The sequence below is a fragment of the Otolemur garnettii genome, unplaced genomic scaffold (assembly GCF_000181295.1).
Source record: "Otolemur garnettii isolate 467f Iridium unplaced genomic scaffold, OtoGar3 scaffold00018, whole genome shotgun sequence".
Taxonomy (NCBI): Eukaryota; Metazoa; Chordata; class Mammalia; order Primates; family Galagidae; genus Otolemur; species Otolemur garnettii.
The window spans coordinates 22,820,365-22,846,989 of NW_003852413.1; the positions used below are offsets into that span (position 1 = coordinate 22,820,365).

The 26,625-nt window shown below is 43.5% G+C and overlaps 3 protein-coding genes across 3 annotated transcripts; all 3 read left to right on the forward strand.

Moving 5' to 3' along the window:
• Positions 1–8,007: 8,007 nt before the first annotated feature.
• Positions 8,008–8,343, forward strand: LOC105886663 (keratin-associated protein 17-1). The gene has a single exon (XM_012802953.1). It carries the CDS (start codon positions 8,008–8,010, stop codon positions 8,341–8,343), a length of 336 nt encoding a protein of 111 aa, XP_012658407.1.
• A 5,744-nt stretch (positions 8,344–14,087) lies between these two features.
• Positions 14,088–15,536, forward strand: LOC100961089 (keratin-associated protein 16-1). The gene has a single exon (XM_003786670.1). It carries the CDS (start codon positions 14,088–14,090, stop codon positions 15,534–15,536), a length of 1,449 nt encoding a protein of 482 aa, XP_003786718.1.
• A 5,061-nt stretch (positions 15,537–20,597) lies between these two features.
• LOC100961409 (keratin-associated protein 29-1) lies at positions 20,598–21,638 on the forward strand. Its single transcript, XM_003786671.1, has one exon. The coding sequence runs from the start codon at positions 20,598–20,600 to the stop codon at positions 21,636–21,638; it is 1,041 nt and encodes a 346-aa protein (XP_003786719.1).
• Positions 21,639–26,625: the final 4,987 nt, after the last annotated feature.

The following is a 26,625-nucleotide window of genomic DNA, read 5'->3' on the forward strand; positions in this document are numbered from 1 at the left end:
TATGCTCAAGGAAGTTAATGATTTCCTCTTTTATTTCTTCCTGCACCCAACTGTCATTCAACAGAAGGGTGTTTAATTTCCATGCCTTTGTGTGGGGTTGAACATTTTTGTTGGAGTTGAGTTCCACCTTTAGTGCCTTGTGGTCTGAGAAGATACAAGGTAAAATGTCAATTCTTTTGATTCTGTTGCAGTTTGTTTTGTGTCCTAGGATATGATCAATTTTAGAGAATGTTCCATGGGGCGATGAGAAGAATGTATATTCTTTATCTTTGGGATGGAGTGTTCTATATGCATCTATCAAACACAGTTGTTCCAGGGTCTCTTTTAAGTCCCTTATATCTTTGTTTAATTTCTGTTTAGAGGATCTGTCTAGCTCTTTAAGAGGAGTATTAAAGTCCCCTGTTATTATGGTATAATAGGATATCATATTGCTCAGACTGAGTAAGTTCTGTTTCAAGAATCTGGGAGCATTCAAATTGGGTGCTAAAATATTCAAAATTGAAATGTCTTCTTGTTGTATTTTTCCCTTGACGAATATAAAGTGACCATCTTTGCCTTTTTTGACTTTAGTTGCTTTAAATCCACATGTATCTGAAAATAAGGTTGCAACTCCTCTTTTCTTTTGAATGCTGTTTGCCTGAAAAATTGTCTTCCAACCCTTGACTTGGAGTTTTAATTTGTCTTTTGAAGCTAGGTGTGTTTCTTGCAGACAGCAAATGGATGGCTTGTGTTTTTTAATACAGTCAGCCAATCTATGCCTCTTCAGTGGGGAATTCAAGCCATTAACATTTATTGAGATAATTGATACGTGTGGTAGTGTTCTATTCATATTTTGTGAGAGTCCATTGCTTAGTTTTATCTTCTGCATCAGTGTGGAAGTTAGGTTCTCTCCTTTCATTTCTGGGTGCTTACTTTGCTGGCGGTCCATTGTGATCATCAATGTGTAGAACATGTTGAAGTATTTCCTATAGAGCTGGTCTTGTTGTGGTGAATTTCCTCAATGTTTGTATATCGGTAAATGATTTGATTTCTCCATCAGTTTTAAAGCTAAGCTTAGCAGGATATAGAATTCTGGGCTAAAAATTGTTCAAAGTAGATTAAAGATAGATGACCATTGTCTTCTTGCTTGGAAAGTTTCATTAGAGAAGTCTGCAGTCACCCTGATGGATTTGGCCCTGTAGGTCAACTGGCACTTACTCCTGGCAGCTTGAAGAATCTTTCCTTTTGTCTTGACTTTGGACAGGTTCATCACAATGTGTCTTGGAGAACTCAATTAGAGTTGAGGTGACTGGGGGGGGGGTCCAATATCCCTCTAAAAGGAGTGTGTCAGAATCTTTGGTGATATTTGGGAAATTTTCATTTATAATATTCTCAAGTATGGCTTTCATTCCCCTGGGGCATTCTTCTTCAACTTCTGGGATATCTATAACTCATATGTTTGAACACTTCATAAAGTCCCATAATTCTGTCAGTGAATGTTCTACTTTCTCTCTCTTCTTTTCTGCCTCTTTAATTATCTGAGTTATCTCAAGAGCTTTGTCCTCTACCTCTGAGATTCTTTCTTCTGCATGGTCTAATCTGTTGTCTATACTTCTATTGCATCTTTAAGTTTCCTAATTGACTGCTTCAGTTCCTTCAGCTCTGCTATATCCTTTCTATATTCTTCATATTATTCATCTCTTATTTGATCCTGTTTTTATATTTCATTTTGGTTATTTTATACTTTATTAGCAGTTTCCTTCGTTGTTTCCATCATTTCCTTCCTTGTTTTCATCATCTGTATTCTAAATTCCCTTTCTGTCATTTCTAATATTTCTTTATAGGTGGAATCCTCTGTGGTAGCTACTTCATGGTCCCTTGGGTGGGGGTGGGGGTTGCTCTGGACAGGTTTTTCATGTTGCCAGGATTTTTCTGCTTATTCTTTTCATGAGTGTTTTATTTTACCTGTTTCCTTGCCCTAATTTTCCTTTCACTTCCTCTTGCTCTTTAAGTTACTGTTCCCCTGGCCTAGTGTTTTGATGAGTCCTTTTGTAAAGGACCAGAAGGATGGGAAGATTGAAGAGTAAGAAGGGAAAAAAAAGATTTAAAACAGAAAGAAAAAAAAAAGAGAAAGGAGAGGAGGTGAGTAAAAGGGAATATTGACAAAAAGAAGAGAGGCACAGAAAGAGGGAGACAGGAGCCATATAGGTGTAGAGTAGGGTACTTTCATCCAACCTTAAAAAACCCCAACTTCTGAGGGTGCCAGGTTGGGTGGTTCCCTTGAGGTCAGCAGTTCTTTGTTAGCCTATTTGGACACAGTGCCCCACCTTCACCAAGTAGAGAAGAAAGGCAAAAATGCTATAAGTCAAACGAAAACATGCAACAGAAAACTTTACAGTATAAAACTTTACAGGATAAAATTGGGGGAAAAAAACCAAATAATAGGGTAGAATGCTAGCAAAAATGAAGTTCTAATTGTTAAAAAAGGCAACATTGGAAAATTATATTTATACTAGAAAAATGAAGAAAGAGAAAAATAAAAGAAAAATCTATAAGGAAAATGTTGAAATTAAAAAAAAAGCCAAAAACAAAGCAGTATATCTATCTATATGTATTTATCTATCTATTTCTATATTTGTATCTATCTATTTGTCTATATATCTTGTTGAATATTGTCTGGGAAACAGGTGATCTTCTAGGGTATGAGATGTTAATCACAATGCTGATCTGGCTGTACAACATTGAGGCTGGATGCCTGTGCTGATTTCTCAAACCTTGCAGGGGGGAGAGCCTAAATCTCTCCTCAGCCCACTTAAAAGGCATTTTAAACTGCTAACCTTGGTTAAGTAGAAGGAAAGCACTTGTCTAGGAAAGCACTTGTTGCTGGGATCACTCCTGAAGTGGCTATCCACTTACCCATTGTGCCAATCTATGTCCTCAATCTATGCCCCTGAGGGCCAAGGCTGTAAGGCGTCTCAGTCTCCACCTTTAGGCTGCTCAGTCACTAGATTACTCACTCCCCAATCCTTGCTCTGTTACCCTGAGGGCAGAGTTTGCTGGGGCAGTTCTCCCACAATGGCTCTGTGTGGCCCACAGCTGAACACTATTAGCTCCGTCTGGCTCAGTGGCTCAGTCTGGGGCCCTAGACAACACTTAAAGTCCTCTGCACTCTTGCCCAGGTTCTCCCAAGGTAGTTCAACTGAGTGCCAAGTCCAAAAAAAAAACCAAAAACAGCTCACAGTTAAGGCCTATTCCAGTTTGCAATATCACTGCTACTATACTTAAAGCTGCCGGTGGGATTAGACCTAACGAACACATGCAAACACTTGCCAGTCCTCCACTGCTTTTGTCCTCCTTATGGGGTCCAGAAATCTCTTGCTGAATCCCTGTGTCCCCAAAGGGATGTTTCTGGAAAGATCCCACCATCCAGAGATGACTGGAGTCTTCTCTCCCCAGATTCACCATGCCCAGTTAAACCAAGATGTTTTTATAAAGCTGTATCTACCACATGCAAATGTATGTCGAGGTAGGTATCTGCACCAAAATAAGTTTCTGATGGATAAAAGTATTAAGTGTATAAAATGCAACCATAAAAACTAGAAGAAAAAAAAGTGGACAGTTTTCTAATTTGGGGAGGGGGAAGAACTTTCAAAACTTAAAATCAACAGGAAGGACATAAAAAAGATAGATTTGCCCATGTAGAAAGATACAATTAAAAGGAAATGACACCATGGGACAAGTTTGGCAACATGTTCTGGTGACACAAAGAAAAGCTAATGCACTTAGGAGTCAGTAAGTTCATGGAAATAAATTAGGAAAGATGGATAGTTCAACAGAAAAACCAGCATCACAGATAATTTCCAAAAGTGGCCTATAAAATAAATGCACTAATAATTAAATAATTACAAATAAATAATACCATGAGACTTCATGACTGGACTACCTAGTTAACAATGAGATTTTAAAAAGTAACTGGTATTGGTGAAGGCACTATGAAATGGATACTGATGGGGAAAATTTTTCTGGAGAATAATTTTTAAATACTTGTTAAAAACCTTAAGATTATTAACATGGTAAAGACTCAGTAATTACATTTCTAGGCATTGATTTTAGAAAGAAAAAGGATGCACAAAAAATTCAAATCTTAAGGAGATTCATTTCAGTGTTCTGCTTTTAATATTGGAAAACTGGAACCAACTTAGATCTCCAATACATAGTAGTAATGGGGAAGGTTCACATCAGCTTGAAAATACAATTTCTCAGGTGCTTATAATAGTTAGTAATTAATAGACTCATGAGCATTTTCTCAGGCTAAGTACTGTATTTATTGTACAACCCAAATTGTACACTGTGGTTTCAATAGTACAAAGAGTAGTGTCAGGATGAGGTGTTTCTCTTCTGTAATTTCTTTCACTGTTGGTTTTTGCTCATGACTTGGGCAGCACTGGGGACTTTCCTATTCACTGTGCTCAGGGTAGGATTATTACTGTAGAAATGCAGAGAAAATGACTTAAGTCAAGGCTTAATGTATAAATTCCAAGTAGACCTTTGGGACAGTGCAGAATGGGTGGTCAGATACCCAGGACCTTCCAGCCTCCCGAGTGGGGTGATAGGAGGATGCAGAGTTCATGGACTGGGGAGAGGGGAGAACCCCAGTATCTCAGTTGATACCATAGCACAATGAGAGGGAGAGAGAGAGTTAGAGAGGACCATGCACCTTTCTAGTTAAAGGAATTGATGCCCATGAGCTTCATTTTTCTCATGTACAAAGTAAGGCTACTAATACTTACTGTATTTGGTTATCTTGATTGTTAATCAAGAAAACACATACAAATGCTTACTGCAGGGCCTGGCATATGGGATGGACTGATAATGTGCCTCCTTTGCCAAGAGATGGCTAATTGAACACATGATGCCTGCTGTGAACCTCTTGTCTCCCTCTTTAATGCTATGAGACTGTCCAAGCTCCCCCAAACTCAAACAGCACCTCCAGATGAAGGATGGTGGTGGGAGAGAAATCTTGAATAATTTTTGAGTTTACAGAGAAATAAATTTTAAGCAGTATTAAAGAAAAAGATAGTGATATATCTTTAATATACCTTAGAACATGGACTTAGAAATTTGTGCCTAATGTATGTTTTTATAGATATATATAACCATATATATGTATCTATATTCATATCAATATTCTTACATATATTTTTAGAATAAATGAAAGGAAAATTAGAGTATTAGCAGTAAATATCCTTATTGTGGGATTATAGATGATCTTTATTTTTCTCTCTTTTTAAATTTTTCAGAAATTCACAGAATGCTGGTATAAAATTTACAATGCAAACATATTATTATTGTTATTTGAATATGGTGTCAAAGGCAAATTACAATCTGGGGAAAATATTTATAACTCATAACATCCAAATGGGACAAAGCTTTGATTTTCTGTTTGACAAAGGAGTTCCATCAATCAGAGAAAAAGACCAACATCACAATAGAAAAATGCACAATGGAGATGGAAAGAAAATTCACAGAAAAGGGAACATGAATAACTTTCAAACACATGAAATATTACAAGTGAGGCCCTGTCCTTGGGATGTTATAGCAGTGACAGGAGGGCAGTCCACACTGATGGGGAGTGGATGGGGGCCACCCTCTTCCCTGTTCTGTCAGGGAGGGGTAAGCCATTATTTGTCCCAACTTGGGGATCCGCGTTTGGTTTCCTATTTGCAGTTTCTTGAATTAAAAAAAAATCATTTTCTGGGGGAAAAAATCCTAACTGCATTATATGTATCGTTTGTGTAATAAACATATATATCATTTCTGTAATGGACAAAAAATACTCCATAAATCTATGTCTAGCTGTACAACTATCTTCTTGTATATGTATAATAGCTCATGTTTACCAAACTATAAGTGGCCAATCATTGTTCCAATTGTTCTACGGGTATCTATGTATCATTTAATCACTGCAGCCCTATGAGATTGACACTATTATTGTGATTGTAGGAGCAGAGAAGGGGATGGGTGAGAGGCAAGGGTAGAGTATCTCCAATGGTGAGAGACTGGAAGATGAGGGAGACCTTTCACTATGGATTCTTTTGTGCCTTTTACTCTGTGAACATGTGACCTATTATTTAAGTAAATAAAAAGACAGACAAATAAATAAATGCATTTGCCACGGACATTGGTGCATTATATTTGCCCAGAGGTGTCATCTGTGGACATGGCCTGGTTTGAGAAACTGTGGACCAGGAAGCAGGACATCTGGGTTATGGGTCCAGTTTATCACTGATGTGTCCTCTCTGGGCTTTGGTATCATCTTCCATAAAATACAAGCGCTTCGGGGGTGATGGTCATGGTCATATTCAGTTATATCAGTGTTACTTGTTTGATCATCTGAGTCACCTGAGAAACTTAAAAATATATTGCTTTTCACGCCTCCAAGAGCACAGATTCTGATTCAGAATATAGGAGGCAGTTTGGGGATGTGTATTTTTTGGAAGCCTCCATCCTAGGCAATTACGATGTAAAATGGGTCTTTGAAACTCTGGACACCAGATGATCTTTCAGGGATTCCTCCCAAGCTCTAAACTTCCACACCCTGTGAAGTACTGGAAGTCATATCAGATCTAAGTAATCCATTTGCCATTCACTCCCCAGCCCATGCCCCATCCTCAGTCCTTCTAGCCTTCCTTGGGGGCTTCCTGACTTCCGGGACTATCTAAAAAGGAAAGGGAAATGAGAGGGAGGACTTGTGTTCCTTAATCCAGATCCTCACCCACCCGCATTTTTTATTCCCCCACCTGCACCCCAACTAGTAATGTGGTCAGGGGGCTGGGCCTGGAGGCTGCAGGACTGCCATGGTCATCCCAAGAGGATGACAAGGTACCAAAGCCCAAAATGAAGACAGAAATTTGGACCTGTCTCAGAATTTACACATGAACCTGAATCCTCTGTGATTCTAGTCTCTTTCCAGAGGCTAGCCCCTGGGGTGACACTCGGGTGTTTTATTTGTTAATTCTCACTCTGCCAGATGGCCTATAAGGTTGGGGGTCTTAAAAAAGAATGCAACATCCTCATTTTAATGCAGTGTTTTGGATGTTAGCAGTCTTCTCCCTCTGTCAGTCCCTCCCTGCCTTCCTGCCTTCTTTCCTTATCCTCTTCTTCCCACCTTGTACAGAGGAAGGGCCTGGGGCTGGAGGATTGTAGGTTCTGACTACAGCTCTCCCCACCTGTTGAGGGAGACACGTGCTGGTCAGTCCACCGCACACCCAGAGAGAACGTGGCTGTCCCGCCTCTTGCAGTTTTATGATGAGTCTCTCTTTGTTTCATAGGCCGGTTATTACTCCTGATTGATACTCACTGACCAAGTCCAAACAGACGTGTGGCACACTCCACCTACCACACGCAGACACAAATATTTGCCTTACTCACAGGTAGGCAAGGTCTGGGAGGATGCCATTTCCACCTAGGACTGCAGTTCTCAACCTGTGGGTCGCGACCCACAAGAACTGTCTTAAAGGGTCGCAGCATTAGGAAGGTTGAGAACCACTGACCTAGGAGGAATCACATGACTAAACCGTGGCAGAAGGAACAGGGCATCCAGATGTTACTGTCCTGGCTTCCCAGGGCTAGCCCCCACCACCAAGAGGGTCTTCTGTCCACATGCCACCAGGGAAGATGTGGGAAACGAGCTCCCCATTCCAGAGCCCGAGTCACCTGGGCTGGTGACGTGAGGCTGTTTGGCTGCAATGACAGGTCTTTTGGGACATGTATTTTTACCCTCTGGACAAACAGCAGGTGGAATGAATTGGGCTTTTTTTTACGAGTTGAGGTACTCAGAGCTGGAAAATAAACAACCAGTTAATGAGATGTTCTTCCAGGCCCTGGCACAAATAATAACAAAGGAAGCATCCTGTGCCTTGTGACAACACCCTCGGGTGAGGGGATATAAAAGCTGTCCGGCTGGCCATGGTCAGTCTGGGGGAACTCGGGCCGCGATACTGACCTGCGACCTGACCAGCCAGGACCATGGGGTGCTGCCCAGGGGACTGCTTCAACTGCTGCGGCCAGGATCAGAACTGTTGTGAAGAGTGTTGCTGCCAGCCGGCCTGCTGCGGCTGCTGTGGGTCCTGCTGCTCGTCTTGCTGCGGCTGCGGAGGCTCGGGCTGCGGGGGCTCGGGCTGCGGAGGCTCCGGCTGCGGGGGCTCCGGCTGTGGGGGCGGCTGCTGCGGCTCCTCTTGCTGCGGATCTGGCTGTGGCTCCGGCTGCTGCGGCTCCGGGTGCTGCGGCTCTGGGTGCTGTGGTTCCGGTGGGTGCTGCGGCCCTGTGTGCTGCCAGCCCACGCCTGTGTGCGACACGAAGTGAAGACCTTTGCCCCACCATTGACGCAATCCCACAGGATGCCTCCATCTGCCCCAGAGGGAGAGCCCCTCACCTTCAGAACTTTGCACAGCCGCAAGACAGTGTCCCGGCTCTGCTGTTGTTTGTAGAGGCGAGTTTGTTCTCCGACGTCTGCCCTGGAGTGCCAAGGCTTTGAGAACCAGAGCCATATCCTGGCCAGAAGTTAAAGCTGGGGCCAAAGTGATTCCCAAGCTCAAAGGGAGACTCTCCAGGGCTTTATTTGCATGAAGTTGGAATGGCTTGTACTATGGCGCATGCTCTTTTTCAAGGTGCCTTTGTGACTGACCACCCTGGCTTTCTGCTGCTTTTGAGATGCAAAAAGCTCTACTCCTTGTTAGCCTCTTAATAAATTCCAGCGTGCTGGCATAACCTCATTAACTCTCTTGCCTCTTCCTTGACCCCCTCCTGCGGACTGGGTTAGGAAATTTTACCCTGGCACCCACACTAGGGTTTTAACAATGTGGTTTGTGCATCACCTGCAAAGGAATTGCCCAGGGGCTTGTCAAAAGTGGAGATGCCAGGGCCCTCCCTGAGACATGCAGAATCACAATCCACAGGGCCGAAATCCATGCTTTAAATACCAACCTCAGATAAGTCATAGGCAGTGACGTTTGAGAAACAGATGTAGACCGAAGCTCCCATCTTCTGCATAAGATTCACTTGGGAGGCTTCTAAGAACACGGATCTTTAGGCTTCTCTGTTACAGATTTGCGCCGTTAGCTCTAGGACCCGTGGTGCACTGGGACCTGAGTTTTTGTAACCTCGTGGTGAATGCTGACAACAGCCACATTTCATCCTGATCCCTGGGACCCTGGCTTCCTTCTGCACCATGTTCTAGAATGACTTTGCAGGAGGGCATCAGGCTTGGTCAGAACTTCCAGGCACAGTCAGGGCAAAGACTCTGGTAAACAAAGCTTCATTCTGGAAAGAAAAGGATTTCAGTTGTGAAGCTTATGGTCACAGTTTCTAGGGATGTTCTGAGCAGTCCTGTTTCTTCCTTCCACCTCAACCTTGCTCAATCTCATTTTCTGTGTTAGGTTTTCTTGTCCTGGAAATAGCTGCATTTCTTCTGCCTGAGTCAGGAGGAGGAGGGAGTGAGTGTGCTTCTGCTAGTGTAGTGGGAATCTAGGCCCAGATGAGGGAAAGAATCACCCCAACACTGGAGTTAGAACAGGAAGGGGGTAGATTTCAGCCGGGAGAGCCATGGGGACTAAAGTCCAAAAGTGGCTGAACTCCTGATCAGCTCTGTCCTTGTTCTTTTATCAGACTCATAAGTAGACAGACAAATGAATTATTTACTGCCCCTTCTGAGGCGTCAAAGCATGTGCAGGTTTCTAGAAGCAGAAGCAAGCACTAGTTAGTTTCAAGGTTCCAGGAATTTCAGCCAGAAAGAGCAGTGCCAATTAACAAAGAAAAATAGCTGCTGTTTTAAGAAGTAAAAAGGACCTTTCTCCCCCTAAATTCCAAGTGAGTAACTAACCCTTGGTCTTCTGCTGAGTGCTGGTACCTTATCTCAATGTTACCGGTAACATAGCAACCACAGTTTTTAACAGGCAAAGGGGTGTTTTAACAAACTTCGCATTAACTCTATAATGGTAGGTTGACCCTTTGAGTTCTGAACTTTTGATGTGTATTGTAAGAAGTCTCTGGCGTTTTAGATATGGGTCAATAACTCCCCCATATGGGGCATAGGCTTCCTCTCTCACTAGGTGGGGGTTGACCAAGGTGTGTGGGTCATCCCCCTGGGAGTTTAAAATTCAAGATTATCCATTCAATCCTGCTAAAAGTGATCTTAAGTTACTTATGGAATAAAACTATTTCTGCTCTTGCTCTGGAAGATCAATATTTATTTTTACTCCTACAAAGCTATGTTATGTTTTGAAAAACAGACATTTTTCCTGACTATAAAGCATAGCAATGGTTCCTGAAATATGAAAAATATGAAAAAATACAAAAAAAGAAAAAAAAGAAAGAAAAAAGGATAATCGTCCTGAATGCTCACAACCTAGAGTTTATTACTGATGTATATCTCTTTGGACTCCTTTCTAAGCATATTACAAATAGCACTGGGATTATGCTGCTTTTACTTTTTTACTTAAATTTTTTTTTTACTTTCAACTTTATTGAAATATAGTTCACATATAATAAAAATGCTCCCACTTTTAGCGTACAGTTTGATGTGATTTGGCAATTGTGTATGCTGCGTAGACATGGGACTTTCTATCACCTCCTCAAATTCCCTATTTCTCCCCTCGTAGTCAAGTCTCCCCTCTTTAGCCCCTGGCAACCATCGATCTGTTCTTCACGTCACTACATATTTCATTATTTCTCGAATTTCGTATAGAAGAAATCCTACAGTGTGAGCTCTTTTTTTTCACTTAGCATAACATTTTATATATTTGTTGGTGCTGCTGCAGGTATCAATAATTTGCTCTTCTTGCTTGTCGAGTGCTTATCGTAGGGGTGAACTACATTAAAAAATACATTCACCAACTGAGGGGCATTTGGGTTGTTTTAAGTTTTTGACTATTATGAATAAATCTGCTATAAACATTCACATACAGGTTTTTTGTGTAAATATATGTTTTCACTTATTTTAGATCAATGCCTAGGAGTAGGACTGCTGGGCAAATGTAAGTGAACGTTTAACTTTTTAAGAAACTACCAAATTGTTGTGCAAAGTGGCTGTGCCATTTTGAATCTCCACCAGCAATGTCTGATAGTCCCAATGTCTCCATTCCTTGCTAACACTTGGTATTGTCAGCCTTTTTATTTCTAGCCATTCTAGAAGCGTTATAGTAGTAGCTTATTGTGTTTTCATTTTTTGTTTTGTTCTGTTTTCATTTACAAACCCAGAAGTATTAGCATGTCTTCTTTTGGAGATAATTCTAGACTGAACTCTGTCCTGGTTCAGTTTCAGACTCTACTATTTAAGTCATTTTTGCTCTGGCTGGAACTGGCCTCCTTTAACTCCCAGTACAAACCCACGGCCAAAGCAGGAGCTGCCAGTGGGGCACACTTGCCCAGAGGCCAGCAGGTCTGCAGGGAGTCGCTGTCATTCAGAATAGCTGATTATTCAATTGCTCATGGTTGTGTGTCCTGGATGCATGAGTGGAGGTGGTGTTTTCTCTGAATTGCTGATGAAGGGCTGCCCTTCTTAGGTATCCACAGAGGTTCTCATTTATTCACTCAGTAAGTATTAATTGTCTATCTTCTAAGTATCGAACACTGCTCTGGGTGCCTCGTATGTGTCAGTGAACAAAGTCCTTGTCGTCATGGTGCTTACGTGATGTCCTAGGAACCATGAAGAAGAGGAGAGAAGTCCTGGGCTACATAATTGCAAGAGCAGCTATTTCATTTAGTAGGGAAGCATCCTTTGAGGAGATAACATTCTGGAGTAACAGATGATGATACATAAGTTTCTTGGCTGAAGGAATTTATGAGAAATGTGTTGAGGGGAGGAGGATCATTTCCTTCTGGAATTTCCTTGCTGGCTTCACTAAAGAGGAGATGTGGATGGGGGGGGGGGCTTGGAAGGGTAAAGATCAGGTTCTTGGGGGATCTTCCTGTTGGTCCAAAAGTCTTTTTTGCCTGTGCTTGAGAACCACATTGAAAAGAATGGTACCTGTTGATCCTAATCTTCCATTTTCAATCTAAGATTTGAAGGTTCTGCCTCTTCAAAGCCTTTCCTGTTGCTCCAGCCCCAAGGTGCTGCCCAGTTCAGGTTGTCTCCATGAAGCTTTGGATAATTTACCCAGAGCCCCAGTGATCTCCCTGCCTCCAGACTTGCCCTTGGCCTCCCTTCTCCACAGCCAGAGAGACTTTCCAAAGGGAAAACCTGGTCAAGTTATTCCCTTGTTTAAACCTGCTGGTACCATTATAAAATGTAACTTTTCCCTCCATATATTTACTTTTTATTGAATTTGTTAGTGTTACAGAGTTCTTGCACTGCCAAACCATGCCTGAGAATTCAAAGAAAGAAATGGTACAATGGACAGCCTCACCCACCCATCACACAGTATGTTAAAATAAAGTGTAACTTCTTAATCATGGTCTGCAAGGCCTTTCATGATCTGGTGCCTAGTCACCCCTCTGCCCCCATCACTATGCCCTCCTGTTCTCTTGAGCTGTTCCTCCTGGCTATATTGGACCATCAGGTCTCAGATGTCTCATGAGCTGTGTCTTTGGTTTTTGCCTTTTCCTGCCTTTACCACCCCTTTCCAGCCTTCTTTCTTGAGCCATCATGATGCTTGAGAAATCTTCCTTAACTTCCCCAACCCTCCTGAGTGCCCTGTGCGTCCCTCTTTCTTAGCCCTTCAAGGCTGCACCGTATTATTTTTGGATGTGTCGCTCTTCTACACGGGGGCTCCTTGTGGCTGCTATTACAACTCATTTGTTTTTTTATCTCTAACATAAAACCCAGCATTGGCTGAGTTGAATGGATGAATAAAAGACATGTTAAATCAATGATTGCATAAATTAATGAATAAAGGGGGGATAATGGGTGGCACAAGGGCTCAGCGTTGCCTAGGGAGAGCCTGCTTTTTGCATTGATGGGAAAAGTGCACGGTGGGGGCAAAGTAGGCAGTGCTCTCAGCCAAGATGTTAAGGGTTTGGTGTTTAGAAACCTTGGGGTTCATCTCTCTTCTCATTGGTCTCAAACAGTAGCAAAGAACAGTCTCTTATTCACAATGTCTTTGACAGACAAATCTGGGAAGCCACCCTGTAACCTCTTATTTTTCCTCTTTATCTTTAAGGTCTTGGAGGCACTTTTTTTTTTTTTTTCTTGGAGCTGTCAAATCTCCAAAGGCTAAGAGGACCTGGAGGCCTCCTGAATGCTTGAGGAGGAGCAGACAAGATGCCTCAGGGGCTCTCCAGGGATAAGTCGAGCAAATGTTCTAGGGCATGGCTGCTCCTGGGACGGGAGGTCAGTGGGCTAATCCTGTGATCCGTGACTTTGATGAAGTCTATTGAGAAAGGTTGATCTAGATGGGCTGGTGAGGAGGAAAGACAGCAGCCCTGGATCAGGGCCGGGGAAGGTGGCATGTGCGTCCTTTCAGCAAGTAACTGACACGTCTCACCCTCTGCCCCATCTCTTCATCTCTCATGGGGGAGAAGAACCTCTTCTTCCTAGGATCGCTGATGGTTTTAAGTAAGATCATTGCCATAAGGTGTAGTTGTCTAAAATGCAGTCCAGCTGTGCCCCTCCTGACTGAGTTCACCCCAGCTCTCCTCTACTAATCCCTGCATGTCTGTGGTTGAACTTGTCATTTTGTTAGTCTGTCCACCTCACTAGCTGGTGAGGTCCAGGACAGTGGGTGAGTAGGTGTTATCCACGTGGGCATCCTCTGTACAACCCAGGGCCTTGTACAGAAGACTAGAAGGTGGGTAAATCATAAGTTTCATTCATATCACCGCATGGAGGTGATAATGGTTATCCTAAGACTACCTGTAGCTCTGAGGACTCCAAATTTAGCAAGTCAATAAATAAACACTTCTTTATGAGCAGACAAACAGCTTCCAGATCAACAAACGTTGGCATAATAAGATGTTCCTCTACAAACTGCCCTAAACTGCAATGAGGAAGAGATGCAGGGGCCCCAAACAGCATGTGTCAGCGAGGGAGTATAAAAGCAAGGGCCTCGGAGAGCTGTCACAGTCAGGTTACCAGCTCTCGGCGCTCACAAGGAAGCACAGGCACCCCCACCATGTCTGGTAGCTGCTATTCCAGGAAATGCCCCTCCGTGCCTGCCCTCTCTCTCTGCTCCACCGGGGTGAGCTGTGGAGGGCCTGTCTGCTTGCCTAGTTCCTGCCAGAGCCAGACATGGCAGCTGGTGACATGTCAAGATAGCTGTGGATCATCCAGCTGCGGTCCGCAATGCTGTCAGCCCTCCTGTCCTGTGAGCAGCTGCTGCCAACCTGTGTGCTGCGCAGCTGCCATTTGTGAACCTTCTTGCTCTGTGAACAGCTGTGCCCAACCCCTGTGCTGTGAGCCCACCGTTTGTGAACCTTCTTGCTCCGTGAGCAGCCGTGCCCAACCCCTGTGCTGTGAGGCCACAGTTTGTGAGCCTACTTGTCCTGAGAGTAGCTGTGCCCAACCTGTGTGCTGTGAGGCCACTTCCTGTCAACCGGTCCTCTGTGTGCCTACATGCTGCCAGCCTGTTCTCTGCAAACCCAGCTGCTGCCAGCCAGTTGCCTGTGAGCCCAGCAGCGGCTCAGCTGTTTGCACCGTGCCTAGTGTCTGCCAACCCATGATCTGTGAGCCTGTTTGCTGCCAGCCAGTGTGCCCGACGCCTAGCTGTGGTCCCTCTATCTGCTCTGTGGCCAGTAGCTGCCAGGCTGTCTGCTGTGACCCCAGTCCTTGTGAGCCATCTTGCCCAGAGACCAGCATTTGCCAGCCGGCTCCCTGCATGACTCTGGTCTGTGAGCCGGTCTGCCTCCGCCCTGTCTGCTGTGTTCCAAGCCCCTGTGAACCACCTTGTGTCTCCAGCACTTGCCAGGAGCCTTCTTGTTGTATCTCCAGTGTCTGCCAGCCCATCTGTTCTGAGCCCAGCCCCTGCTCACCAGCTGTCTGTGTGCCCAGCCCGTGCCAGCCTACCTGCTACGTGGTCAAGCCCTGTCGTTCGGTCAGCTGTGAGCCTGTGTCCTGTCCACCTACCTCTTGCCAGCCTCTCTGCTGCCGACCAGGGTCTTCCGCATCTGCCATTTGCCAGCCAACCTGCCCTCGGACTTACTATGTATCCAGTTCCTGCAAACGGCCTTGCAGTCCTGCGGTTTCTTACCGACCCGTCTGCCGCCCGGTCTATCGCCCGATCTGTTCTGGACTCCTCTCCTATAGGCAGCCCTATGTGACCTCCATCTCTTACCGTCCTGCCTGCTACCGTCCCTGCTACTCCATCCAGCGCCGCCCCATCTGCCTCACCTCCTACTCTTATCGTCCTATCTGTGCCCGCAGGCCTTGCACTGAGTTAGACTCCAGCAAAGAGGATTGCAAGAAGTTCACTGCCAGCCAACCGGATTGTGCTGACTCGGCCCGCTGCAAGGCAGAGGTCTCAGAAGAGGGTCCCTGCCAGCCCACTGAGTCCAAACCCAGCACTCCAATTACTCGTGAGGCTGCAGCCACTCAGCCCACTTCCAGCAAGCCTGCTGTCTGCTGAACCAGCCCCACCAATTCCTGAGAAGTAAGCCATGATTTGGAGAGAAAACTCGACTGCCCTCTCCAAAGTTTAGTATAATTTAGGCAGGATCTTTTTCTTTCTGTACTGCCCTCACCATCTGCTTAAGCTTCAGAGAACTCATCAGAAATGTCAGTATTCTAACGGTCCAAGGGACATTCTGAGTCCCTGCTTCCTGCTACTTTAAGCTGAGAAGAGACATGTCATCTCAAGTCGCTTTCCTGACATAAAAGTTTTCTGTCTGGATGTATGTGCTCTCTTGTTGTGCATGCTTGTGCTTCTTGGGGACTTCTTTAATGTGGTAAAACATTTAACTGTCCAATTAAATTGGCTAAGTTGAAGTGACCTGATGTTCTCATTGTCGTTTTGTTAATATTATAGTTGCATCAGTGACTTGCTTCATCCATCCATCCATCTGTTGATCCATCCATCCATTCATCCACCCAGCCAGCCATCTACACAGCCATCCATCCATCCATCCATCCATCCATCCATCCATCCACCCACCCACATAGCCATCCATTCATCCATCCATCCATCCATCCATCCACACAGCCATCCATCCATCCATCCATCCACCCATCCATCCACACAGCCATTCATTCATCCACATAGCCATCCATTCATCCATCTATCCATCCATCCACACAGCCATCCATCCATCCATCCATCCATCCATCCATCCATCCACCCACATAGCCATCCATTCATCCATCTATCCATCCATCCACACAGCCATCCATCCATCCATCCATCCATTCATCCATCCATCCACCCACATAGCCATCCATTCATCCATCTATCCATCCATCCACACATCCATCTATCCATCCATCCACACAGCCATCCATCCATCCATCCACCCACCCATCCATCCACACAGCCATTCATTCATCCACATAGCCAGCCATCCACACAGCCATCCCTCCATCCATCCATCCACACATCCATCCCTCCATCCCTCCATCCATCCATCCATACATCCATCTATCCATCCCTCCATCCACACATCCATCCCTCCATCCATCCATCCATACATCCATCTATCCATCCATCCATCCACACATCCATCCATCTATCCATGTAGCCATTCCTCCGTGCCTTCAGCATTATTAGATAGCTGTTAGGCTCTCAGAATAAAAAGGGAAAAATCTCAGTTTCTACTCTCAAGGAGCTCATTCTCTGGTGGAGAGACAGACAGACTGGACAATTATTACATTCCCATGTGCTAAGCACCAGGTAAGAGGTAAGCATAGGGCACCATGAACTCAGCAGGGTGTAGGTAGGAACCAGGAAAGAATCTTGTGAATGTGATTCTGGAGCTGATTCTTTCAGCACAGTAGGATTTAACCATTTACAAATAGGGAAGGAAGAACTTTCTAGGCAGAGGGAACATGAACAAATGAGTGAGGCTTGAGAGCAAACTGTTCATTAGGCAAGGCTTGAGCAGAGTTGCCCTTAGAGGATTGGTGGGCCCCAAGGTCAAAGAGTAGACAGTGACCTGCTCAAGTTGGGCCTTACACGCTGGACAGATGGGTTTGCATCTCAGGCAGGGCTGGCACAAAAGCACTAAGGGGCTGTATAGGGCAGTGATGTGAGGAGCACTGGGTGTTGGAACATCCCTCTGGCGTTGGTGTGGAGAACTCAGTGGAGGGATATGGTCTTGGATAGAGAGAGACCGGGAAGGAAGCCAATGGCTTTGAGGTCCACAGTGGGATGAAAACAGCAAGAGGGGAGCACTCTCACAATAAGAAAGTTCTGGGTTACCTGGATTTCTTATGAGAATTTTCCTTTTGTTCTCCTAGTTCCTTCCAGACATGGTATGTATATCTCCTTATAACCTCCAAGGACAGAATCTCTCCAGTCACCTTTTGCACTTAGTACACAGAATGGAGGGCTGCCCTTGTTCTCAAGGTACAGCTTGGGCCATCAGAAGCACAGAAAGGGGGCAGACCAGGGCTTCTAGACTTAGGCACTGCTGACATTTGGGCTGGATTATTCTTTGTCATGGGTGCTGTCCTGGGCATTGTAGGATGTCAAGCAGCATCCCTGGCCTCTACCAACCAGATCCACTAGTGTCCCTTGAGTGTGATGACTATAAATGTCTCCAGACATTGCCCAATATCCTCTGGGTGTGCAAAACCTACTCCTGTTTGAGACCCACTGGGCTAGACAATAGTAGAGGAAGTAAGAGAAAAACACATTGGAGCTACTGCACATTGGTTTGGAGCTGCTGCCTCATCAGGACATTGGGATTTGTTTTCTGTCTCCTTCCAAGTCAAGAGTCTCTGTGCCAAGAGCTGGACTTAGTGTTTTACATAATTCACAGCAATTTTGTGAAGTAATATTTTCTTCCTCTCCTATTTTCTTCCTATGTACAAGAGGAAGAATCTGAAGGACAAACAATCCAAGTGCCCCTCAACAGACATGTAAATTGTGGTATATTCATACAATGGAATATTGCAGTGAAAATGATTAGAGAACGGCTGCATGAAACAACACAGGTGAAGCTTACTAACATAACGTACATTAATAAAAACAAACCTCAGAAGACCTCTCCCTCGATATATATCTCTATACATATATATACACACACATATATAGGGTGGACTTACATAATATATATGAAGTTCAACTCTCTTTATATATAAAATTCAAAAAGTTCACACATATATGTATGCATATGCATGAATACACACACCACACACACTCAGATGTGGTGCCAAAAATATGCATACAAATTTTAAGAAAGCAAAAAACTATATTAAAATACTCATGTCACATTTGACTTCTGCTATAATAAGAGAAGCAAGATACAATATTCCAGATAACAAATATTATTGGTATATATATAAAATCTGTGTGTATGAATACATTATATACATTATTGGTATATATATATAAAAATAAACGTCTCTGTGTGTGTGTGTGTGTGTAGCGATAAATGATATTCAGGATAGTCACAGCTAGTAAGTAACACACAAATAACTAAAACCCAGTTCTGTCCAAAGTCTGTTTTTAATGAATCACCGTATTTCTTGATGTGGTTGCAAGATGTCTTTGGTAGATTCACTAGGTGTCTTTAGTGCTTTGAATCACAGCAAAATGGATATTCTCTCTATTGAGAAGTTCCTTTCTATTGTTGTTCTTATGCCTTAAATTTTATTTAAAATTTTTTTCTAAATTTTAGATTAATAGCAGGGTACATACAACAAAGATACATTTAAGGTGAAGTCCAAGTTGTAGTTACTTCCTTCACCCAGGAAGTGTGCCACATACCCATATATTGTATCTGTTGGGAAGAACTTACCCGTTCCCACCTTCTTGAATTTAATTGAATTTTTCTCTCATGTGGGCCTGTAGTTATTATGTTAGTTTAAACTCAGTATTGAGTACATGGGATGCTCCATTTTCCATTCATGTGATACTTTGCTTAGGAGAATGTTTTCCAAATCCCTCCAGATAAACACAAATGATAACAAAGTCTCCATCTTTTTCTATGGCTGAATCGTATTCCATGGTATACATATAGTGCACTTTATTAATCCATTCATGGGTTGATAGGCTTGATAGGTTGATAGGTTGTTTCCACATCTTTGCAGTTGTGAATTGAGCTGCTATACACATTTGAGTGCAAATATCCTTATGGTGAAGGATTTTTTTCTTGAGAAATCCTTTCAAGAGGAAAGGAATGAAGAGCGGAATCATGAAGAGAAAAATAGATGTAAAAAATTAACTGCTTTAGAACTATAAAAGGATCAGGATAGCCCATTGTGAACTCCTCTTGGAAGGAGTTGACTTAATACTAAATCCACTTTTCAGTGATGTCTTTCTTTTCCTTCTAGAAGATGTGTTTTTATACTTAACAGAATTCATATATTGTTGGCTCCATAGACTGAGTTTAATACATCTTGGTGAAATATTTTGCAGTTTTAAAAATTTCCAAATTATAAGATTGTCCTTCGGAGTATTGATAAGGGGAGGTAAGTCCTCACACCAGTTTGATCCAGCTGTTGACAGCAGTCACTGAAGGGGGCAGATGATCCCTACCTGGCATCAGGGTGACCTACTCCTAAGCCTTCAATCACCGTGGGGAAGGCCTCCAACATGAGGAGACCTAACAGATGAGTAAGTTCAGAGGTTTGGGGGTCAGCAGAGCTAGGTTTGCATCTTGTTCCTACCCCTTAATTGCACAGTTTTTGAAACATGATTTAAAGCCTCTGAGTTAGTTATGCCACTTTTTATGATTTCTGCTTTTATTTTGAGTCTCAAGAAAAGCTAATGTGAGGAGATTATAAGCTTCCCAAAAGGTCAACATAGCATTAACTGTGTTTTAAAACTGATGTCTGTTTTTATTTGATTTTTATTTTTAGCTTTGCCACTTCTAACATAGCAATGACAACTACACTTGGTCATGGGGAGTATTTGATGAAAAATGCCGTCAAGGGCTTGGTCTGTAGTGAAAATGCAATGAATAAAAGCCATTACGATTATTATTAGTAGTAATGGTATCAGGAAAGTTAGGTTTAAGGAAAGGCAATTGGAAAGGTTCCAGAAAGAAGTGGAGGCACTTTAGTGTCCATGAGTTCCACTGAATGATTTTTTGGTGCCCATCTCCAACACTCCCCCGTTCCAACTGGGTCAGAGCTTCATTTCTTGGCTGTCTGATGGCCCAGGACCACATTCCTGGAGTGAGAACAGGGCTCTCTGGCGTGATGTGGGCCTCCTGATGAGAGGTTAGTGCCGGGAAAAGCCTGCTTTAGCGAGGCTGGGGTATACCCTATAAAAGAGACAGCTCATCCCAGAGAATCCAAAGTCAGCAATGAAAACTCTCAACTAAAAAGATACATACTTGAGGTTGGGCTCCTGAAGCCTGATAATCAGATGTTTGCATACAAATGAGTAAAAACAATAACAAAGAAAGATGCTATAGGTTGTGCCAACTCCCCTGGTGAAGAACTATAAAAGCCCCTGTGTACTGGATACCTTTCAAACTCAAGTGTACGGAGTGTGCGACCTTCCAGCTGGGTCAGCACCAGCACCATGGTGGACAGCTGTTGTGCTGGAGACACCACTGCCATTCCTGCTGCACCCACTGTCTCCACATGCCCAGGTGGTGGCCGCATCCGATATGCAATCTGTTTGCCCAGTTCCTGCCAGAGCAGGACATGGCAGCTGGCCACAGTCCAGGAAAACTGTCAGGTGTCCAGTGGTGCCTCAAGTGGCTGTGAACCTGCTTCATGCCAAACCACCTGCCTTCCATCTGCCTCTTGTGTGGGTTTTACTTGCCAACCCATGTGCTCCCGCATAGCTTCCTGTCAATCTGGAGCTGGTCAGCCACCCTGCTTAGATGCCACCAGGTGTCAGGTGAAGTGCTGTGATACCAGTCCCTGCCAGCAAAGCTCCTGCCAGGAACCTGTCTGCACCTCTGGATCATGTCGGGCAGCTTGTGACCCATCTGTCTGCTGCGATGCTCTATCCTGTCAGCCATCCTGCTCTGAAGTGACCTCCTGCCCTGAAACATCCTGCCCACCAATCATCTGTACAGCTAGTCCAAGCCAACCTACTAGCTACCAAGGAGGTTCATGTCAACCCATCTGGGGCAAAGGCCAGATCTGTAAACCAGCATATTACCAACCCATCTGCTACGTCCTCGAGACTTGCCAGTCACTTCCCTGCGTGCCTGCTCCCTGCCAGCCTTTGACTTATGTGTTCAGTTCTTGTGATCCTACCTGCTGTGTGCCCTCCTTTTGCCAACCAGCTCCTTCCATATCTTTCGTCTGCCAGCCAGTGGCTACCTGCCAGTCCTCTTGTTCTGCATTGAATTCTTGCAAGTCAACTTCCTGTGGTGCTGTGCTTTCTGGCCAACCAATTTGTGACGACCCCCCTTCCCGTAACCAAAGAGGCTACAAATCTTCTTCCCGTCAATCAGCATGCTGCGTGACAGGTGTAGGCATACCATCCAGTGGTGGCTCTCCTTGCTTCCAACCAACTTCCCCAAATCTCTGCAAGGCAAACACTCGCTTGGTGACTTCCTGCCGACGCAGCTATCAGTCCAGCTTCCGGAAGGGAGCGCTTTGTTGACGGAGCACTCTTCACACCTGCTCTGATGGTTTGCCACTGTCTGCACCTGCACAGCCACCCCATGGGTGCCTGTCTGCCTCTGACCGAGCACAAACAATGCTTGCTTTCTAACTTTACCCCGAGCCTAGCCCCACATCGTCTCCAAGTCAGGACTAGGGAACTTGCCCAGTCACTAAGAAATCCAAGGATTATCTTTCAGCAAGCATGGTCCGCTCTGTACCTTGCATTTCCTGATGTCAATTCATTTTATTTCAGCAAAATCTTCTCATTTTTCTTCCTTTTGATTTTGATGATGCTTGGTCTTTCAGAAGACTCCTGTTGGCTGCCAGATGGTAATAAAAATGTGAATGATTAAGTATAATGAGTAAGACTCTTGAAGTGCTTTCATTCCTAGATACACACCTGCATAGATTTCCTTCAGGTCACCCTTGAACACAATGACCTTGGGCTGTCTACGTGTGTGGGTCTGCATTGGTCTGTTGGTGTCTAGAATTATAGAGGCTCAAGCTGGAAAAAGGAAGGAGGCTCTGAGTGGCTCCACCCAACTACACGTTGTATTTGAATTTCAGCAATCTCAGTCTTGTGGCTATCAGAAATAAGTGATTCTTTTAGGGATGTCATAGAAACTTTAGATAGTAACTTAAGCTGAGGTTTATATGACCTGAGCTTGAGATTTCCTTTCTGTAAGCACTTTAAGGGTATCCAGAAGGATCCACCCCACACCATTGTCCTTATAGCCGTCATCACAGCCATAATGTTCAAGTGACCCTGGGCTCCTGTGCCATTGTTTGATTGCAACCTCATCACAGGTGATCATAAGTGATAGCTTAATGAATTGCCATGTTAGTCCATGTCATGGATTATTCTCATCTCATTTCCCCTAGCCAGGAATCTTAGAACTGTGCTCAGGCCAGGGGCATGAGCACATCAACCCCCAAGTCCCAGCTTTGTAGAAGATCTATTTCCTGGTACCACTCCCAGTCCCAGATCTTTATCAATCAGCGTCTAAGCAGAATGGAGGAAGAAAATATGTATTAATTTGTATAGGGGATGTTTAATATAAAGATTTATTAAATCTTACAGGTGATTGAGATTAAGTGGGATTAGATGGTAAGAGGTAAAGAAAACTCTGAAACATACAGGAATAGCAGAATTAGGATTACACTATGAGATCTGAGATAGGAGAGAATTGCTCATTCTTACCCCCAGCCTGGAATCCAGATTTGGTTGGAGAGGGCTTGGCTGTGGCTCACTGGAGGGTGGAGAGGTTTGCTGAGGCACAGTACTGGTAGACTTGAAGGAAATTTGCTCTCTGAGGTGCTAGGGAAGCCACCCATGGGGAGATGCCATGTGTGGCTGGCTGCAGGATACTGCTGGCCACTTCATGCTGCGGGATCCAGGCACAGAACTAGCCACGAGCTGCAGCAATCAGGTGCCACAGAAGCTTCATGCTCTGGGAGCTTCAGAGGGCAGAAGCCCCGTGAGCTGAACACAGCTGAATCCATGTGTACTACCTGGGGCTGGCAGAACACACCCAAGCCAGGAAGAGAGACTGTTACTCCTCCAGGTTCTTTATGGTCCTTTCTATTGAAAAAATTTAATATTGTGTCTGCTGGCAAAGGAGAAATATTCATAGGGCCCATCTATATTATAACAGCACAAGCAATGAAGGGTGTATCTGCAGGTGAGCAGCAATATTAATATAGTAAATAATATTGAACTGAAGGAAAAGAAAGTATCTTGCAGTATGAATGGAACTTCACAGAAGATAAATGCTTAAATTAATAAGCCTGTGTAAGGATTTTTGAAAGTATAATTTTTCAGAGAAATCCAAATTAAAATAAGAATTACGTATTGCTCTATGGGCATTAGACTGGCCCCAATTAGAAAGCAGTTATCAGAGCTCAGCACATTTATTCTATGAAGCAACATATTTTAGGCTTTGTGGGGCATATGGTCTTTGTTGCAACTATTGAGTTTTGCTGTTGTGTCAGGAAACCATCATAGCTACTATGTCAACAAATTAGTGTGGCTGAGTTCTAATACATATTTATTAAAGCAGGCTATGGGCTGCATTTGGCTCTTGGGCCATACTTTTCTGACTCCTGTGTTATATAATGCCAAGTGTTGGTAGGAGGGTTGAGTTTTGTAGGAATCTTCCTGCATTATTGGTGGGATTGTTAGTTCTTTTGGCCATTTTTAAGAACGACCTGAAACTCTTTATGCAAATTTTATAAATGTATGTCCCATGGTCCAGCAGTCCTTCTTCTGAGTATACATTCCAAGAAAATTCTCACACAGATCCATAGAGAGACGCATATGAGGATATCACTGTGGCATTCTATAGTGCCATGAACTTCAAGGGAAATCCAGTGTCCACTGTCCACTTCTGGGCAAGTGGATAGGCAACGTGTGGTGATTCTCATCACGTAGTATTATGCTGGAATTAGAAATGGAAGATTGTATATACACATAGCTGCACAGACAAATCTTAAAAAAATTTCTGCTTAGTGACAAAGCAGAATGAGATATACTGGGCACTGTTATTTATGTAAAGGACACATGTGCTAAACAACAATGAACACTTTATGAGAACACACGCAAATAAACAGAGTAGAAGAGCTGATGGAAGAGAATGGGGGCATGAGAACAGGAATTGAATTCGTTGATATAAAATACATAAAAATAGGTGAGGGAGGGCCCTTGAAATGACCAAAGATGATCATGTACCATAAAATAAGGAGTATGACTGACTTATTGGCAACTGAGGTCCAGAAAGAAAACTAAAAAAAAAAAAAAGGAAGAGGAGAGAGGGACCTTGACATCATAAAGGTCCATGTATGGAGTGTCTTCCAGAAAGAAGACACTTTCTGTTGAAGAGCCTTCAACTTTCTGTTGAAGAGCCTAATCAAATTCCCTCTCCCACATCTTCCACGGAGAGTTCAGTCATGCTAGAGGGAGAATGAGGTCCTGGGAGGCAGGATACATGTGGCCTCATGACTGCAAGGAATTTTCAACAGTGTTTCTCACGGTATAAGAGGACGCAGGCACTGTTTAAAGGAGTTATAAATCTCTACTTTATTGACTGATGCCAGATTACTCTGCATACCTAGAATTACAAATTTTGTAACAGTATTTTGACCCATCTAAGTCTATGTTCCTTTTTTGTTGTTCAAACTACGGATGTCTAAGTTTTGTAGGCAAATGTTTTTATTGGCCGTCTGCCCACAGCAAACTTCCCTGAACATGTCAAGTGCAAAACGTGGGCAGGAAGCTCTGTATCTTTTCTCATGCTTGGCAACCATTTAAATAACATATCATTAATTTGTTCCTTTTAGGTTTGCTTGAACTTGTCATAAAACATCTGAACCTCCTCTATACAAAATATTCTGCCAAGCCTGAACACGCGTCTTACTAAATCTTTACTTAGACTTATGTTCAGGGCAGGAGAACAATTTTCAAAAGTTTTGAGAAAATACTACAAACACCAATCAGAATGGACATTTTCTTATATCTGCTTCGGATCTTATAATTGAAACAAAACATTATTCATAAAGTTATCCCATTTGTACTTCCCAAGTCCTTTTTCCCGTCTTAAATACAACCTATGTATCATGGTCTTATTGTCACTGTTAATTTATGTAAAATACATAAATAATATATGATATATAGAAAGTATGTAAATGATACCTAGTATTAGAGCCTGAATATTTAAGAATTTACCTGTATAATGTCAAATTATGTAATTTATTTTTAATTTCATTATTGCTTTTAAGAGATATACATTTTGATACTCAAATATCTTTTATTATGTTAGTTATCTATCACTGCATAAAAAAATTACCTAAAACTTAGTGGCTGACAATGACAGACCCTTTTTTATCTCACTGTTTCTGTGGGTTAGAAATGTAGGTGTGGCTTCCGTTAGCTCAGGGTCTCTTGTGAGATGACTGTTGAAGTTTTGGCTGGGGCGGAAGTCACCTCATGACTTGGCTGGGGAAGGATTTACTTCTAAGCTCAATGTAGCCACCGGCAGGCCACTGGTTCTTGCTAGCTGTTAGCCAGTGATGTTATGCCCCTGCTGCATGGGCTTCTCCCTTTCTTACTGATAGTCCTTAGGGAAAGAAGCTGAATTCTCCCAGAGTCAGTGGGCAGTGGGGGAGAAGAGAATATAAATACACAATATGGAAGTCGCAGTCCCTACAGAGCCTAACCTTGGAAATGACATTCTACCACCCCACTGTACTCTATTCATTAGAAGCAGGTCAATGAATTCAGTCCATGCTCAAGGGGAAGGAACTTACAAGGGTCTGAACACCAGGAAGTGGGATCACAAGAAGCCATCTAAGAGGCCTATAGTCTGCCCTTTGGACCCTCAATGATTCACATGTTAAATACACTTACTCCTAAGGTCCCTCCAAATCTCATCCTAAAAAATTCCAGCAAAAGTTCAACATTTAGCATTTCATTAAAATCAGGCATAAGTATAGATGCACCTTCTAAGGTGTAGTTCCTCAAGTACAGCCCCTCAAGTACATTTCTTCTAGATTTGCAGACGAGTGTAACTGAAGAGGCAAGTTGTCTGCCTCCTACACACCCAACATTCGATGGGGGGAGAAGCACAGCATAACTGTTGTAGATAATTCTTTTGAAAAGGTGGAGAACGGGGATGTACAAAGAAGTCACCGATCCAATTCTGAAGTCTAACTGGGCAAACATCGGAGGGTTTTGGACTTAGGTTTTGATGCCTGGGAACAATTCTTCATGGCTCTTGGCTCTTCCTTTTGAGTTCTTGGTTCTGCCCTCTGTGTCATTCTCAAACTCTTATAGAGTTTGCAGCTGAGCAGCAATCTCAGCCTGTTTCTATTGATGGAACTTGGGGGGCTCAAAGGCGTTTTCATTTTGCCTATAAGAAAGATTTTATAAACAAGACATACTGTATCCCTCTGTGCAAGCTAGCAAGGTTTTTGCATATATATTTATATAC